This window comes from Podarcis cretensis, assembly GCF_951804945.1.
Source record: "Podarcis cretensis genome assembly, chromosome: 2".
Classification (NCBI taxonomy): Eukaryota; Metazoa; Chordata; class Lepidosauria; order Squamata; family Lacertidae; genus Podarcis; species Podarcis cretensis.
The window spans coordinates 71,149,013-71,168,448 of NC_137171.1; the positions used below are offsets into that span (position 1 = coordinate 71,149,013).

The following is a 19,436-nucleotide window of genomic DNA, read 5'->3' on the forward strand; positions in this document are numbered from 1 at the left end:
CCAATACCCTGTTCCCTAGTAGCTCTGTAGATCTAGAGCAGCCTCCCACAACTTGGTGCACTCTGCATGTTTTGGACTACAACTCTCTATCATCCCTGACCGTTCACCATACTGGCTGGAGCCAATGGAAACTGTAGTGCCACATCTGGAGGGACCTATGTTCGCTACCTGTGTTTGATAGAAATAGATAATCCACCATTCATTCCTGAAAGTGATTTAGGCAAACAGTGTCAAGAAAGTCTGACCAAGTCAAACAGAGCTGCACTCAGCTCCATCTTCCTTATGAGTTTCCAGGTGTATGCCTCAATTCTTTTTAGGAAACATCCTGCATGTCCATTCCTACCTCGCAACTGTGCCGATTTAGCAGCTGCATAAACATTGTTAGGGAGTATTCGGGGGGGGGGGGGAGAGAGCTGAATCTCAGATCTCATGCCCTTTTTTAAAAAAAAGGGTTTTAAACACACTGCTTACATAGCAGCCAGGCACACTGAAAGGTGAAGTGCCAATGAAATCCCTGTCAACCAGCATCTTAATGTATAGAACTATGCAGCGATGAAAATGTGTATTGTTGGTCTGAGCCTCAATTTAAGTACTGAGCAATGCCCCTGTAATTCTAAAAGTTACAGAGTACATCAAGGTATATTCAGTTGACTTCAAATACATACCACTATTTGATCTTCGGATGCTGGAGACACACTGCTGTCATCAAAGTAGTACCATTTGCCATTCACTTTATTCTTAGCATATGCAGTATCTACCAGGGAAGCAGACGAGACATAATGGACTTGTTTAGAGGTACAGAGTGAGATTTACAAGTGCTGATAGCCCACAGTTCCATTTAACAGTAGCTTTTTTTGGTTAAACTCAGTAATCAAAGGCCACTTTGTGCCTAGCTGACAATGGCCAAAAGGAGCATGAATAAATCATGAAGAGCCATTAATAGTTTGAGATTAGAAAAACATTCTGATTTGCTATCTGTGGCAAATATGTGGCAAACCTTGAACAGTTTAATCAGATGTAACTTGTAGATTCTCTTCTACAACTTAATTGAATGGTTTTATGTTTTGCACAGGTATTTTTGGTGCAACAGGAGCAACTACAAAGATGCTAGTCCCAATCCTCCAGTGGTACAAATGTGATGGAGGTTCAGTGGGACAGAGGAAGAAAGCCTTGATTTGAAGCAGAGCAAAGGCTATTGGTTTAAGAAGGCATTTACTCTAGTTATAATAAAAGAGAAAGTTACTGAGAAGGCGCAGCACTGCATTGGGGCAAGGCATAGCTTCACATTTTTAATAGCAAAGGTCCAATGAGCATTTGTGTGGTACACACGCAACTCACAAGTTGTTGTTTTTTTAAGCCCCACCTCCAAAATGCACACTCATAGGGAATGGTGACTGCCTTTACATAATCAGGGATGCACAGGCATTGTTCAAAAGTCAAGACCACATTTGAAGAGTTTCTCTTAGTCCTTTTACGAGGCAGAGTGGGGAATGGAAGGAGCTTGATAAACCAGCCCCAAGTCAAACCCTTCTTCAAAGAGCCAACTTCTCACTTGATGGAGCAGAGATCAACCCATTGTTCTGGACCAGTGGATGTCAACCAGTAGGAATAAGCAACAAATAGCTTGTACTAGGAAACACATTTATATTAGGCCCTATCTACTTTGGCATTACATTAGTGGGCTGAAATCTGGATCACCCCTGCTCCTGTTTTGTGAAACCAGAGTTTAAATTTGTACAGTATTTCAACAAGTTGCAGTTCCATCCACCAGAGCATCTTATCTGAAGGAGCAACTGCATTTTTCTGCCCACAGAGTACTCAATTCAGTTTTAAAATACTACTATAGTCCATACCCAGTAAGCCTGACTAACACCTGGGGTGGGGGGAGCCTGCGCTGAAATCTGTCAGGTCTTTCACTAAGTTCCTTTTATCTTGCATATTATCTAATGGGAACATTTTGAAATTCTGCAGTTACACATCCAGAAAGAACATAATTACTCACAGTGGCCAACACCCATGCCTCCATAGTGGTTGGAAACAGCAATGAGGTCATACACATATGGGCTTGCTGCCGGGTCACAAACGAACTCAGACATGTTCAAATCCCTACAAGAAAGAGTCACAAGGGAAAGGTCAGCCAGCAACAAGTGCAAGGTGATACTGAAACCTCAAGACAAATAAAAAGACTTCCATGAGCTCCCAGACAGTGCTGTAAGCACCCAACACTTCTTTTTTAAATATCCCAATATTTAGCGTCAGTAAGTGACTTCACTGCCACTGCTAACTCCTAGCAGGAAAGCCAGTTCACAATATCAACCTCAATAACCACACAGTGCTCCCCCAATGTCCCTGCAGATGCAGGAACAGGCATTTCCACAATACACCACAAATGTAGTGGCAATTTTTTCAGTTGCAGCCAATGCTGGGTGATTTCCATGATTGCAACATCTGTGGACATTGGAAAGCCTGGTTTGCATGAGGCACTGTACAAATGCATTCTCAAAGTGCATTGAGACAAAACTGACTGTGTGACCTAACCTCAAGTAACTTTTGGGAGAGGTGCTCGAATATGGTAGCTTAGCAGTTGTTGTTCAGAGTTGGACTTATCATATATTCCAGTGCTACAGAATTACAGAGAAAATATTAGACCTCAATACCCTCCGGTGAACAGAAACAGCAGGCGTAAGATCAGGGCCAGGCACTTTTGACTTTCTATTCTGCCTCTACTATACCCCACATCCAAATCAAGTCCTGGATGCATATACAGTGGTACCTTGGTTCTCGAACATAATCTGTTCCAGAAGTCCATTCGAGTTCCGAAACGTTCAAAAACTGAAAGCGGAAGCCTCAATACAGAAAACTCAAAATGGAAGCCACGTTTCCTGTTCGACTTCCAAGGCGCGTTTGAAAACTGTGGCATTTACTTCCAGGTTTTTGGTGTTCAAGTTCCGAAACATTCAACTACGTTCAAAAACTGAGGTACCAATGTATATGTCAAGGCTCTGACTGTGCAGCAGACTTAGGGAGAAATTCAACATCACACTACGATAGTTCCATTAATCCAAGCATTTCTGCATGCCAGATGGAACCATCTTCCCTCTCCTCCTCTCCTACCACTCTGTCCTAGGGAACCACTCGGAGCTGGTGGAAGGCATGCGGGCGGGGGGGGGGGGGGAGTGGGAAAGCCCCATTCTGTTGGCTCCTGCTAGTGCAACTATTTAGCTGAATCCAGCTCTTAACCTCTAGTGCACTATGTTGTTGTAAAATATTAATCGACCACTGAAGTGGATGGTAGAAAACTGTGAGACATGCTTCTGGCTCCTCACATTTTGAAGGCTAAAATCCAGCCTGTGTACCAAGGTTCTAGTTCCCAGCTGGGTTCTCCAGTCAGTGAACCCCAATTATTTGTATTTCTTTTTTGCTCTGACCACCAATGCAACCAAAAATCCTACCTGATAGGGAATTCAACCACAGTGTCAAGCTTATCCCTCCAGTATCTGTTATATGAGAAGCGTTTTAAATGTACTACTAAAATACGTGGAAGTGACCAGAGATCAAATTTCTTAGTGGCTTGTTGATGTTTCTTGCAATTGGGACAGTACCTGAAAGAACACCAAAGAGAAAGGTAAAAAAAAATTATTATTATTATTATTCCTCCTTTCTAATCTTTGAAAACATTTACATTTGTATATATTTAATAAAAAACCTTAGGGACAAAAAATGAATAATACTGAGGAGACACAGAAACCATGCCCTGAATAAGGACCAGGCTGGAAAACTGGATGTAACATCACGTTCTGTTCTGGCATAACAGCAAGACTGCAGTTAGGAAAAGCTTGAGCTACCTTCCTGTCAAGGCCAGCAAATTGGATGTCCATGCTGATGAGGTGGCAAAGAGAGCTAAGGAACAATAATCAGAGAAGAGGAAATACTGACAGATGGATTCTCAAGGAGCCCCCAACTAGACTGCACTGTGAAAATGCTGTGCCACTTTTTGCCTCCAATTTGTCTTCCAGTGGGTAGTCTGATCCGCCAGTATACCAGAGTGTAGCTTCATGTTAAGTCCAGCATTTCAGTTCAGTCACAGTTCAGTTCAGCTCAGCATATCCAGTTCAGGATAGCAAGTTGGAATGTTTTGCAAAGCCCACATCCAGAGATAGGAAGGAACAGAAGAGATTTGTGCTGGAGTCTACAGATGTATGTGTGCTGAGACAAAGGTATCAATGTCCAAAGATAGAAGGGGTAGCCTTTGTGGCTGGCCTACACAAGTTTCCCAGCAGTACATTAGTTCTGTAGAAATAGCAGCTGCCTGTATAAACCTGTAAGATCACTTACATCATCTGGGGAAATTTTACTTATGACACTGTAGCCTACAGATAATCACAGGGTGATTACCTGAAACAGGTATTTTTGCCCAGGCTTTCCTTAATCCATAGGATTGGACCCTATTATTGCTATTAATGCAACTGTACATAATCATGTAAGCCTTCCTTTTGACAGCATGTTATAATTCTTATATGCATGTAGTACAAAGAAGTTAATATTTTCCAGGATGGGTCAAGCGCTGTTCTTACCACATGTGAAAAAAGTGCTGTTCTTTAACCATGTGAAATCAAGCCACCTCAAAAGTGACTAAATGAAATCAGTCTGAGCTACCTTTTCTACATGACCTACAGGGCAAAATGCATAGATAATATCCATGCTTTAGTCAGTTGCTAAACACAGTCCAGAGATGTTATTGCTATGAGAAAACACAGCAAACCTACCATGGATCATGTTCACCAAGTGTTTCCATAGTAGTGAACAGTTCTATGCAATCTTTCAGAGCTACGGTAGTTTTCTTCTTCTGTGGCTGAAACATACTGTTGTGTTTTTCAAATGCCTACCAAAAAAGAAATATACATTATGTTTTTTCCTCAAGTGTAAGATGCATGTTAAACCTTCTAAAAATTAACACACCACACTGGAGAATACTTTAAACCCTTCTATACTAATTGTCTGCAACTTTTATTTCAGCTTGATTCTTTGCCCTCCTCTTCTCTGGTAATGCCTCCGTACACTTTACTCATACAAAGATGGTACAATACCGTTTCTGTAATCACACATATGATGTCAAGTGTGAGACAGGTAAAGACCTGGGTCAGCCAAAATGGGGTTTGCAAAGCTCAGTGGTAAGTGGTGTGCACAAAGCTGAACCACCAGCTGATCACCAACTCTTGAGAAGCCTTGTGAATGGCACTCTGCTGGTGCTGATAATGACCTGTTGTCAATATTCTATGACATTGCTCTATTTCCTCAGTACTTTTATCAAAGTACAAAGGCAGAATAAACCACATAATCTTGCCTAACCCCCTGCCAACAGTTATAAGGGGCCAGACTACAGCTGTGCCCTTTAAAAGGTGGGAGAACGCTAATCACCTGTGCCTCATGTTCATCAAAAAGCAACTTTCGGGTGTCAGAATCCCAATCAATAGCAAGAGTTGCATGAGCTGGAAAAGAAGAAAAGAAGAAAAGCAATAACATCATGTAAATCTGCCAAAGATGAGGTGTGTCTAGGATGACAATTAGAGGAGATACCTACAACTCAACTTGAGGATTTTCCCATCTGTATTAAGGGAGTTTATTTCTGATGTTCCATAAGAGTTCACAAGACTGAAGCTAAAGAGATGCCTTCTGTGATGCAGGCCTTCCTTTTCCAGGTCATCCTGGATGCAGTCCTCTGATTTGCAGGCATCTGTTTCTGATATTTTCTCCTTACTGTCTTCCTCTCCATTCTGATGTTCCATTTCTTCAACATCACCTGAAACACATTTTAAAGATTGTTTTTCACTTTTGTTGTTCCTCCATAGCATTTATAATATCCTTTGTCTGAAAAACTAATGAGCAAATGATTGCAACAGCAGCTTTGAAAGGAATGCGGCTAAATCAGAGAGAACCAGGGAAGAGTCTGTACCCAACTTTGCAAGTTATCACAACATGCAATATACTTAATAGTGTTATTTGAAGAATATTTCTAAAGCACAGAAGGTTGTATACTACTACAGGATGTATAATACTATTGAGGAGTCATGTCTACTACTTTAGACAATACAGATTTAGTTAAATAATACCCATCTTAGGATAATTTACCTTCAGACACGCTACTGGAGCCATTGCAATTCTCACTATCTGGACATCCTTCAGAACATTCTTCTTTTAAGGAAACTTTTACATAGCGACTGAAACACATAAATTATTTTTTTCATTAAACGCTGACACGAGTGACCCATTATTGGAAAGGCAGGTATATTAGGAGAAAAGGACAATTAGTGCAAAATCTCCTCTAGATGTTGATGATTACAATTCCTACCATTCCTATGTTGACTGGGGTTGATGGGAGTTGGGTATCTATCTCATCAGGAAAGCAGCCAGATTGAAAGTACAGAAATATTTCCTCACCCACTACGATTATCATACACATATAAAATAAAAGGATCCTTAAAGCCCTTGAATTTCCTTGAAAATTGGTAAGATATGTAAAAGAAAATATGAAATAAACAAACTGAGATATGAAAGCATAAACAATAACCACACATCCTTACAATTTTTCATTGATTCACTGTTTATGTTATTACCATAAGAGTTTTCTTTTAGGATATAGAATGCTGTAATATAATCAACATTTTCACAAATATGGTAACATCAAGATAAACAAACTAATTTAGTTCAGTTCCTTAAGTTAAGCATGCATTGTGTGATGACTATTAGTTTAGATTTGGGGTGGAGTTTTTTTAGCAAAGAGAAATTCATGGAAGCTTAATGTAACCTGTATACACAGAAGCAATACACAGATAAGGGCCAGGAGTTTCTTGTGCCGCTTCTGAGTTTTCAGAGGTATCTGGTTGATAGCTGCTAGTAACAAAAAGTTGGTCTTTGATCTTAGATTCTTTTTGGGTTCATATAAAGGAAGAGTTTCAACCAACCAAGTTAATATAAGACATTTGCCAGAAAATTCTACAACTATGGAAGTACTTGCAGTTTCAAACTCATACTGATAAGCTACCAGTGGATGCAGAACAATAACAATTAGGGGCACACAAACTAGTAACATCTAATAACAATCCTATTGTAAAGCAATTGGAGAAACGGAGATGATTGGACTTAGAAATGAGTAAACTTATATGCCACAGAGGTCCTGTACTCACCTAATCCGCTCCAATATAACATTGTACAAGTGATCCAGGGTAAGCTTGTGTTTGGGTATAGCTATGAGTAGTGGTTGCCCATAGAGAACAGTCCCCGGAGCAGCACTGGATTGTCTTGCTTTCTTTTCTCTGAAGTAAACCGAAAGAGTGATGCATTCAGCACCATCTTCCGTTGACTTACAAACTTCGTATCTGTACAAAAGAGAGAAGAATGGTGAGCAAAGTTCAGTCCTTTCAGAACTGGTAAGAGTGTCATGCCAGTCTTAAGCATTCACACTTGAAGAGTCATATTCTACATCACAGTTCTTAAAATAGGAGCTGATTCTAAGCTCATGACTGAATAAACCATTTCCTTCTCCCTTTACTTTGAACAATTAGATACGGTTTTATTTAGAAAGTGTCAAAAGTTACCAGGTAATGAGGGCCCTGCCTGGAGACATGCAATGCAAAAACATCTAGTGATCAGTCTTATGGTGTTAACCCAAGACAGTAACTTGTACCCACAGGCATTCACAAACACCCGTTAAACAAACCTTTGACAACAACTAGAGCCATGTAGAATTTAATGCTGTATGACCTAGCACTGGAACAATAAAGCAGCTTGCTAGGAAACAGGATATTTGTTAGGAGTCAAGGAGAACCAGGTGATTGAAGGGTGCATAAAGATCGGGGGGAGGGGGTCAAAAGAATGAGAAAAAGAGCACAGGACCCATAGCGAAAAAGGAAAAGACCTGTGAAACTCATCTGGGACAAAGAAAGTGAAGAAGTGGAGTACTGTTCCCTCAGGCACAGCTCCAAAAAACAGCAGACGACCAAGCCTCCTCATTATTGCAACACTTGCAAGTTGTATCTTCTCTCAACACCTCCCATGAATATGAAAGTCCTCCCATCTACTAGCACTTCCACCATGCATGTAGTAGTAGCCCTACTCAGAATGGTGCCTTGTAGTGATTCCTCATCACTTCTCTGAGTGGCAAAACTGAGGCACTGTACCTACCAAGGTTACAAAACAAAACAAAAAGCCTTTTGCCTCTCACACTGAAAGGAAACACAATCTGTATGCATGAATATAGGGAGGTATTCCTCTTGCTGTACCTCAACATTTGGTGCCTGTGAATTCATCCAGATTTTTACTTACACAGTATCCTATTGATACTGTGTAAGTAAAACAAACCAACCAACTGTACACCTAAGTACATAAACATTGCAACTGCCCACTATTGTTAACAACCTCCACAATAACCCTAAATAGAATATTATTGATATGAAAATATAGCTTAAAATGGGTATTATTGGTTAGCTTAATGTGCAAAGTTGCTACAGTGGTACCTCAGGTTAAGTACTTAATTCGTTCCAGAGGTCCGTTCTTAAACTGAAGCACCACTTTAGCTAATGGGGCCTCCTGCTGCCGCTGCACGATTTCTGTTCTCATCCTGAAGCAAAGTTCTTAACCCGAGGTACTATTTCTGGGTTAGCGGAGTCTGTAACCTGAAGCGTATGTAACCTGAAGCATATGTAACCCGAGGTACCACTGTACTTGGTTCTTTACATATTGTTTTTCTTTCTTTTTTTACTCAAGACCCAAATTACAACAAGTTTGCTCTAGATTTAGCCCTGACTTATTTTTCTGATTTCTTTAACAATGTTAATTTAGATTAATCTGAAATATGCTTCAATTAAGTTAGATTCAGACACTGGCCTTAATTTTTTTTCTAGATCCCCAAGACCAACCAATTTTGGCCACAGTTGCAAAAGGGGAAAAAATAGCCAAAGTAGACAGCAGAGCCCAGCATCCAAATGTGGCTACAAATGATCCCTTCCTCAGTCATCAGATCAGTCATTTGAAGAGTGGAGAATGGGCGATAACCCTTCCTCCTCATCTAATCTGCATGGATCAATTAAAGAGGGGAGCTGCCTGCCTATGTAAACCCTGGGTGAGTGTATATATGTGAATGTGTGGGAGTGGCCACGCCTACTGCTGCTATGTGACTCTCAGAGGGTAGGCTAGGAGTGAATGTGTCCCTTAGGTCCCAAAATGTTACCCAACCCTGCTCTAAAGCAAAGAGCAGAATCACTCAAAACTATTTTGCTTCAGGCTATATAATATCTAAGGAAGGAGCATTTCTAGGGTCAGATTTTATCTTAGTTTACAGTTGTATTCCACCACCCATCCAAAACCCATTATCAGAGAGAAAACCAAAGAGTAATAGGATAAATCTTGTATTTCAGATACTACGTTCAAAATCTCCATAACCATTCAGTCTTTTACCAGTTCCAAGCAAACAAGGGTAGAGAAACTATGCAAGGTAAGGTGGGCAGGAAACCAGGGTAAAGTGACTGGCATGAGAATATTATGGCAGTTGATGTCAGTAAGTTAAGTGTGACCTGCAAATCATTTTGGCAAAGTTTCATCAATTTTAAACATATATGCTGAATGCCTCCATTATCCAGGCTAAGATAACAAAGGCACTCAAACATATAAAATCTCTCCAGCCTCATATCCCAAGATGCTTCCCCTGGGAAGGAAAAACCCGACAAAAACTTTGCATATTTGTGCAATGATAGACACTTACCTGACCCCTTGTAGGCTGGCTCCATGCTCCAGCAGGATCCTGGGTGATGTGATATCACCATCATGGCACATGCTGGGGCTTTACATCGGAGCAGGAGCCTAGTTGGGGCGGAGCATCATGGGACCTAAGGGGAAAAAATAGTAAGTGTCTGCACTGAGTGCTGAATGCCCCTTCTAGTTTAGCCTGGGGGAATTCAGCACAAGTGACGCATGTTGATGTAGTTTTGCCAGATTGATTTGCAGATCACCTTTATTACAATCTGTCAACTGAACATTCAGTAGGAGAAGCAACTTTCCCAAGAATTGCTGACCACCATGTTCTTATAAATGCTTGGACTCAAACTTTACATCCTCCTGCCACTCATGAATGCCTCCAACGCATCTACCATACCACATTAACCAATCCTCTAAGAACTGGTTAAAGTATGTATGCAATACACCTGGAGAGCAATTCAGCTAATAGATTAATACTGGAAATTCTTTGTTAGCTCCCAGCTACTGAAAAAAAAGTGATTTCCGATATTTGCAATATGGTGCCAAAAACAGCACAACTGAGAAAGAAAAAAAGGCAAACATGATAGAACTACCGGTAATTCAAGTTCCAAAACAGAGGAGATGCTGGAGATTGGTGATCAGCTCACCTAAATTTTCCCTCTCACTTAAAAACTGTGGGGTGGAGGGATTCATTTTTGATCACCACCGTTGCCTTAAGGAATAGAGGTAACCTTTGCTCTGTGCCATTTTCCAGGTCTACATTATGCACATTCTGAAGCTTCAAGCCCTACAAGTAGAAATAATACAGGCACCTACATTTTAATTGCTACATATATATGGGTTTAGAATGAATTGGTGCGAGTTTATCATAGAAACAAAAACATATTCAATTTTTGCAGGAAAGTGCAAATAGTGACTGCCTGCCATATCTCATCAGGAATGCTATTTCACCAAACAGGGGCAACATCACCCTAAGTTAGTGTTACACTAATTTAGTGTCTTTGTGTACTGCATCCCAATCCCTTCTCATCCTCAGGCATGGATGTGAGGAAACTTTTGCTTCGTTTTTCAGCTAACCAAGATTACTTCTTGTATCCAAGCTGTGCTTACTATTAACAATGTTTTCAGGAAATAGACAGGATCATGAACCACAATTTGAAATTTGAGTCTCTAAAGCCTGATAAATGGTAAACAGCTTGTCTGGGTTTGGACATAACAAGTAACTATTATTAGCTGAAGGAGCGTCTCCACCCCCATCATCCCATCATTCAGCCCAGACACCGAGATCCAGCGCTGAGGGCCTTCTGACGGTTCCTTCATTGCGAGAAGTGAGGTTACAGGGAACCAGACAGAGGGCCTTCTCGGTAGTGGCGCCCGCCCTGTGGAAGGCCGTCCCTTCAGATGAGGAGATAAGTAGCTATCTTATCTTTAAAAGACATCTGAAGACAACCCTGTTTAGGAAAGTTTTTAATGTTTAATGCTGTATTGTTTTTAACACTTGATTGGAAGCCGCCCAGAGTGGCTGGGGAAACTCAGCCAGATGGGCAGGGTATAAATAATAAATTATTATTATTATTATTATTATTATTATTATTATTACTACTACTATTACTATTAAGCTGAAAGCTGATTCTCTTGTGACTACACTGGAGGAAAATGGAGGGGACCACATGACCCTAAGATTTGGACATGTAACACTAAACTAAGCTTTAGTAATCTGGGTGTTGCCATGAAAAAGGTCCACCCTTGCATTACTGCACACCATCCTTAAGTAGTGGGACACCCAACAGGACCTCAGAAGATGTTTGTAACCTATGGGTAGATACATGAGAATGAGGCCACTAATAGCTGAAATGACAAACCATGGTTTGTGGTAGGCTAGCAAATGAGAATTAAGACAATCCTGTTTTGAAACGTGTTTTCAAATTGTGCTTTGTCCTAACCAGAGCTGGGTATGATGACTCGAGTTGACAAACCATGGTTATGGCCATGACTCCAACCCAGAAGATCACAGTATCAAGAGATAGGAATGCTGAGTAGACCAAGTATGAAAGCTCTAACATCATCTGCATATATGCTTGAAAGCTCAAAATCATGATTTGGGTTCTAAAATGGGATTAGTACAAAGTATAATTTGCATAATGCTGGAACTGAGATGCCTCGACAAGCCATTATCAACTTCCAAATGTATAAGAGCAATGCAGATACAAAATAAGGGAGAGTGTAATATATTAATCACATTTGTTAATAAACCTTAAAAGTTCACTTTACATTTGAAGAACTTCAAATGCTTCAGTTCAAAATGTTGTTCAAATCCATTCTTTCATGTCTAAGCATCATTAGTCAGGAAGCCTCCATTGATCCATCTAACTCAGTATGCTAACTGTCGGAGTCTTGCCAGGGGCTTAGTCAGGAGTCTTTGCCAGCTTCACTGCTATCAGGGACTGTATCTAGAATTCATTTTACACAAACATGCACTGCCTTTGAGCTGCCATAATTAATGAAGCATGTAAAGAAGGGGGGGGGGATAAGCAATCTTGTCTGCTTCAGAAACTGGCAAAAAGATATTTCTAAGTTCGTCTGGAATGGGGAAAAACCTAGAATAAAATACAGTGGTGCCTTGCAAGACGAAAAGAATCCGTTCCGCTATTCTCTTCGTCTAGCGGTTTTTTCGTCTTGCGAAGCAAGCCCATTGACGACTTAGCGGATTAGCGCTATTAGCGGCTTTTAGCGGCTTATCAGCTTAGTGGATAAGCAGATAAGCGGCTTAGCGGCTTAGAAAAAGGGGGGGGGAAGGGGTGAAAACCGCAGGAACTCGCAAGACATTTTCGTCTTGCGAAGCAAGCCCATAGGAGGGAAATTCGTTTTGCGAAGCGCCTCCAAAACGGAAAACCCTTTCGTCTAGCGGGTTTTTCGTCTTGCGAGGCATTTGTCTTGCGGGGCACCACTGTATAAAATACTTATAGATACAAAAGATAAAGGAGGCTTCTCCCTTCCAGACTTGAAATTATACTACGAAGATTGTTAGAAGAAGTATACATGGAAAAATCAATAAAAAATATTTTTTAAAGGGGGGGGGGGGAGAGAAACAAACAAACATTTTAGGTAGACTAGAACCGAGATGCTAAATTCTGGTTAAGAGAGGTTTTACCTCTACAAAAGTGTTTTGTTTGCTTTTCAACAAGACGCCCACCACCTGTACTCTAGTGTAATGCAGCCTGTTTCATCATTTGCAGCTCCCAAAGCACCAGGCTACTGAATGGACTCCACAGCACTTAAGAGAGCACTTGGGAGGATTTGTGTCAGAGGCCCATCTCATCTTGACATTCTATAGTGAGACCAAGGCCTTGACAGGTTCACTTACCCTATCCACCAGAAACTCCTGCATAACATTCAGGAATCCACTGCATTCTATTAATCTCTATGGACCTCCACCCCTGCAGGGGGATGTAGGCACCACAATTCCAAACTTTACCAGAAAGTGGTCTGACCATGATGACTGTGTTGTAGAACCCACCCACCCCCTACTCCACAGAAAGAGACAGATACTACCACTTTCACCACTTGAAGCAAAGACAAGATCCAAGCTATGTCCTACCACATCTTAGATAGATGATGAGACAGATGCATGGTTACCACAGAGACCATGAACTCAAAAACTGGCCCTGAGAGCCTCGGCACACACACTGAAGGTTACCCAGGACAATCATCCTGGGTTCCTTCAATACTATTTTCACAACCACCACAGCCATCAAGGCTGTTGGGAAACAGGGTGGACGGCATACCAGCAGCACCCCTAATCTGTCTCTATGGCCCAACATCAGGTAAAGACATTCTCATTCTGCCCTGAGGGCAAGAGGTGTACTAGTGAGCTGCACTGAAATTCTAAGAACTATGTCAAGAAAGTGGTACCTTGGTTCTCAAATGCCTTGGTTCTCAAACGGCAAAACCCCAGAAGTAAGTGTTCCAGTTTTCTAATGCTTTTCAGAAGTGTTTCTGGGGAACCTGCACCAATCAGAAGCTACACCTTGGTTTTCGAACATTTCGGAAGTAAAACGGACTTCTGGAATGGATTAAGTTTGGTGCTCTCTTTTTTTTGCTATTTATCTTTCCGTTTCTGTTTTTGAGACTTTTTTGATTGATTTGTTTTTGTGACTGTGTGGAACCCAGTTCAGCTACTGATTGATTTTGTGACTGGAAATGGATAAAAGTCCCCCATCCAAACAATGACTATCATCAGTGCAGGTAAGGGGGGGAAATAATTTTAATTTTTATCATCTACAATACTGTCTTATTTATTTTATATTACAGTACATCGATTATTGCTTTCATTTTATGGATCAATGGTTTCGTGAGATAGTAAAATTCATGTTAAATTGCTGTTTTAGGGGTTGTTTTTAAAAGCTTGGAACGGATTAATCCATTTTGCATTACTTTCTATGGGAAAGCATGCCTTGGTTTTGGAACGCTTTGGTTTTGGAACTGACTTCCGGAATGGATTGAGAACCAGGGTACCACTGTACCTCTATCCCCAGCACTGAAGTCTGACCTGCTGTTGCACCGAGTAACTGGTCAGAGAGATGGGTGAGATCAGGCCCACCCAAGTCTTAGTTATGCTAGGTTGGCCTCTTTATCCACCACAATCAAGTTGTGGATGAGTAAATTCTTATTCTGAACCTACCTAGTATTTAACAAAACCATGTTATCATTTTAGGGAGGCTTAATGATGCAGCTCTATAAATACTGCACAAAACAAAGCCAGACCCTCCTATTGCCACCGACAAATTTTCACTGTCACTTGATATCAATAGTCAATCACTGTACTGCCACTACCACCACTTCTCCTAACCTAATTTCACAATCTGCTTCACTTTAACTATTTTGAAGTTTCCTATTAAAGAAGTGCAAAATAATCTGCTATTCACAAATATCTAACGAAGTCCTAAGTACAGAGAGCTTTTAGGAATTTAAAAATAGACAAATTTAGTTGGATTTGTGACATTCTGCAATCATATCCAATTGCTAGGAACTTAGTTTAAAGGCTCATCTTTTATAGTTCATATTTGTATTCATAGCTCCAACACAATAGGAATACAATCCAAAATGCAATTCTAATACAGTATGTGTATGTGTGCTCCCATGCATGTATACCGTATATACACACACAAAAAAACTTCTTAAAAAGAGGTGCATTGTAAGATGTCAAATATACTTCTTTTAAAATGTCTCTGTTCTAGCCATTTCTTACTTGACAGTGATGAACAAGCCCCATCCACTTACTATAAATAAATGTTGCACCAAACTTGCCCAAACTGACCAACTCCAGGATCAGTTTTACTGGTGCATTCCTAAAAGACTGACAAGGTACTGCTTATGATGTTTATCCACCAACATTTCATGTATACACAACTTTATAGGAATGTGTACATGACAGATACTCAGAAAACAATACCTGCAGACACACTGGAAGTTGGGGGAAGGTGTATGTGAGGCAGGCTTACAGCTAACTTTAAAACTAGAATCCAAAGTTTAAGGTTTAGTTACAAATTGTCACAAGTTCTCCATGCCTGATTTCCCAATGTAAATGTAAACATGTTCACGCTCTTTTAAGTTTCAAAAACGTTAGTAAATTTCAGTGGAGATTTAGCATTCCATGTAACATAGCCCCAATGTTTTCTAGAATCTATTGGCATCTGCACAGCTAAACAATAAAAAACCCAAGAGGAAAATAGCAGCACACAAACACTTCAAAGGTCACTAATTAAACAATATGTGTCCCACACCACATGATATCTCATCAGAACAGCATACAACACAATGTAAGAACTACTGATCACCTACATAAATTGTGGGTACCAAATAATCTTTTCAGGCTAAACACTCAAATGTTACATAGCAGAAGTTTCTTATCTCTACTCTTCCCAAAGAATCGGTTACTCACACAAAGATGTTGTCCTTTGGCATAATCTGACTTAAGCTTTCATCCATCTGGAAAATTTTGTGGAATCGGTGATTATAAACATCTGTCACCACCATCTAAAAACAGGAAATAGTTGAGAATGGAAGTCAGAATAGCATAATGATAATCAAAATATAAGCCAAGTTCAAGAAAAATATTGAACATTTCTCCTATTTTCAATATTCTCCAATCACAGAGTAATAGAATTGTAGAGTTGGAAGGAACCCCAAAGATCATCTAGCCCAACCCCAAGAGGAAGTTTGGTGTCAAGTGACTCATGAGAGATGCTTAAATAAGCCGACTAAGCAAAAAAACACCAGCAGTCAAATGAAAGAACTGGTACAATATACTGGATCTCAGTGATGAGGAATAGTTAAGACTCCTTGTGTTTGCCAAGAAAACAAATGTCAAAACTGAAGGAATAGAACTGGTTGCTTTAATAGCTTGCCCAGAGAAAAATCTCTTTAAGATTTCAAAATGGGCAATGTAGTTTGAAAAACAGCTGCTTGAAAGGATGGCAAAGAGAATGCCTAACAACCACTGGCAACAAAAACTTTGATCTGATAATAAGCAATTAGGTAGTGGAATGAAACAGGGTTCTTCTCCTCCCAAGGGTACTGGCCTAGCCACTGCTTCTTTTTACTTCCTTAATCCCAAATGTGTTCTTTTCCCAGCTCAATCACCTTCTCCACCATTTTCAGCTTACAGAGTTGAATTCAAGATAATTAAAGTTGGCTATCATATACATTAGGGAGCTGACGAAAGAAGTATGTGGGAACTGACCTGAATACACTAACCAGAATAGGATTCCCTCCTATTCCCTCAAATCCCCATTTATTTGGTCTGGTTTCTAGAATAGCCCTTAAGTTTTGCATGAGATCACCACCATTAAATACACTCTCAAAGAGCCCATTAGAATAGGAATTGTTATTTTTCTTTCTTTCCTCTTAAATATTATCTGATTATAAAACATTAAGATGATGTCTTTCACCAGATGATTTCATAGAATTAGAGTTGGAAGAAACCATGAGGTTCATTTAATTCAACCCCTACAATGCAGGAATCTTTTGCCCAACGTGGGACTTGAACTCACGACACTGAGATTAACAGCCTCGTGATCTACAGACTGAGCTATATAAGATATAGAAATAGATAATCTTTCCAGTTTAAATAACTCTTCATTATTACACAAGATCAATTCTCAACTACATACAGAACATTTGCAACACGATACCAAATTCTGCTAAGAATGCCCTTCCTATTAAATATTTGTAGAATGTGCATAATTATCAAGGAGTCATCAGTGCTAAGGATCCAAGGTCTCACTTCGACCCAATGCTCACTTCAAGCACTTGGGGACATCTTTCAAAATGAGTGCTATACATAGTTGGTATTAGGGCAAGCAGAACAAGGACAAGGTCAGAGAATGGGCTCATGTTGACAAGCTGTTCTTGTCAGAGTTTTTATCTGAAATAGGACAGTTTGTTTTCATCTAAGTTTCTGTATAGACCAACATTTTAACATGTGGAAAGTGGAACGTAATTCCTCACTTCTTGCCCTAAAAAGAAAAATTTACCACCTTTTAAAAGATGTGCCCAATACACAATATCAAGTCACCTTCTTATAATGTTTGTTAAAGTTATTTTTAAATAATTCATGAATCAGTTTACCTAATAACATTTTGTAGAAAACTGAACCCTTTTATTTATCACACAATATTATTTAGCCTTACATTTTCTGCAGGAACCCCGGAGAATTTTGAGAGTGCATCACACAGGTCAGATACAGCCCCCATCATTGGCACAATTACCTTGTACTGGGGAAAAAATCAGAACATTAAACTTATACTGGGCAAAATAAACCTTGGTAAGGAACACAATTCTAGACTTAAGGATCAGCATCAGTAACCAGGTTTGATACAGGGTGTGTTTGCGTATTATAGTCAGACATGGTTAACTGTTTACTGTGAACGCAGCTTCTGCTTTTCTCCTACCTGCTAGTAAGTAGGAGCAACAAACCACTACCCTTGGCTTACTGTTATGTCCAAAGCAGCCACCATTGTTGGTGCAATCAAGCAAAATTGTGAAGAAACTACATTTTATTAGGATAAATTTAAATGTAAAAATGTTGTCCTATTATAAGCACTGCTGGGATTGTAAAAAGCTAATGGTATGACAGGAAAAAACTGGCATTTTTACTCTTAACTAAAGCTAGAAAGATACACTGTATTGGGGGTTCAGCTTGCAATCTACCAAAAAGCAATTAATACTATTACTAAGGGGGTCACTATTGTTGATATCTAATATTAGTCATATGCAATATACACCCGATGACTTAACTTAATTGATTTCAGTGGATCTACTCTGAGTACAATTCAGTCAGATACTACCCTATGTAGTTTGTGAGGTATAAGTTATGACACTTAGCAACAAAATTCAGTTTATAGAAGACTCAGAAATATGCAGAAGACTAGGTTGTGAAAGATTGTTTAGTGGAAACTACATCCAAAATTATCAGCCCATAATTACAGGCCAATTAGGTTTCTTTGTGGGAATGTTGTTGCTAGGCAGTGACTGAAAGCAGAGAGGTCATCTCTGATTCTTGGGCTGCAATTGTGGCCAGGGCTTCACTTCTGTGTGAACATCCTTGAGGTTCCCTCCTCCCTGCGTGTAATATGACTGGCAAATGGGATCTCACCTGCTGAAAAATGGATTGGACAGATTCCCTCTCCAAACATGTAGATCACAAAACATACAGGTGAGGTCAATCTCACTATGCTCAGTTGGGCTTACTCACAGGTGAGCATGCTTGGAGTACAGACTTAGCTGCCTTCCCAGAGTCTCTGTAAAACTGATCTCAAGATTGGGTATTGGATGCATCTTATCTCTGCGTGTACATATGCTGATATATATATATATATATATATATATATATATATATATATATATATAAATATAATGCACATATAATGCAAAGCTGGTCATTTTACATGCTGGCGTAGGAAGGCTTGTTGTGAACTGTGTATTTTAAGACAGCAATGTTTGTTCCAGCTATATCTATTTTAAATTTGATTTCATTCCATTTATCTGTTGGAGGTAAAGGTGTTGTACATGATCTCTTCCTCTGCACATTTTTTCCTCACAACAATCCTGGAAGGTAGGTAGGTAACTAGAAAAGGTAGGTAAGAGAGGTTGTAATTGACTCAAGGTGATCATGTGAGCTTTATGGGGAAGATGGGATTTGAACCTGATATCTGAGTGTGTTTCTATGTACATTGAGCAGGCGGGAGGCGTACAACGCAGCTCACACAATGACCCTTAGTATTGGAATTGTAATGCTAAAAGCAGGCAACCTCTTGTAAGTTGCAGAGGGCACAAAACACTACAAAGACCAACATGAACACCTCTACTTACCTGAGTAGGTTTGCGCTGTGGATCTGCAAAAACCAAGAAAACCTCCATGGTTCGATCTTTCTTCAAGGGCAATGGAAGGGTTAAGTAGCAAAAAGGGTCAAAAGTCACGGAAACTTTAGAACATTTGGGGCAGACCAATGTGGATTTGAAGAGACCGTGGAAAATATCTACAATTATAGAGTTATTACGCAATCGATGATTCTCCCAAGCTTCTTTTGCTACCACCTGCAAAAAATAAAACACATTGCAGAGAAGCAGAAACACAGTATAAAGATTAAGATGCAAGTTCTGATGAAACATCTTTTATCTGTAGG

At 39.9% G+C, this 19,436-nt stretch overlaps 1 protein-coding gene across 2 annotated transcripts in view; it reads right to left on the reverse strand.

The window, feature by feature from the left end:
• USP4 (ubiquitin specific peptidase 4) overlaps nucleotides 1–19,436 on the reverse strand; it is a 35,536-nt gene that overhangs the window by 2,216 nt on the left and 13,884 nt on the right. For both annotated transcript variants that reach the window (XM_079964409.1, XM_079964408.1), the window contains 11 exons: nucleotides 19,123–19,347; nucleotides 17,442–17,525; nucleotides 15,692–15,786; nucleotides 7,185–7,376; nucleotides 6,130–6,218; nucleotides 5,582–5,800; nucleotides 5,419–5,489; nucleotides 4,767–4,882; nucleotides 3,453–3,602; nucleotides 2,003–2,106; nucleotides 666–754 (listed from right to left, as the gene is read on the reverse strand). In XM_079964409.1, coding sequence (XP_079820535.1) covers nucleotides 666–754; nucleotides 2,003–2,106; nucleotides 3,453–3,602; nucleotides 4,767–4,882; nucleotides 5,419–5,489; nucleotides 5,582–5,800; nucleotides 6,130–6,218; nucleotides 7,185–7,376; nucleotides 15,692–15,786; nucleotides 17,442–17,525; nucleotides 19,123–19,347 — 1,434 coding nt within the window. The remainder of the gene's footprint in view (nucleotides 1–665; nucleotides 755–2,002; nucleotides 2,107–3,452; nucleotides 3,603–4,766; nucleotides 4,883–5,418; nucleotides 5,490–5,581; nucleotides 5,801–6,129; nucleotides 6,219–7,184; nucleotides 7,377–15,691; nucleotides 15,787–17,441; nucleotides 17,526–19,122; nucleotides 19,348–19,436) is intronic.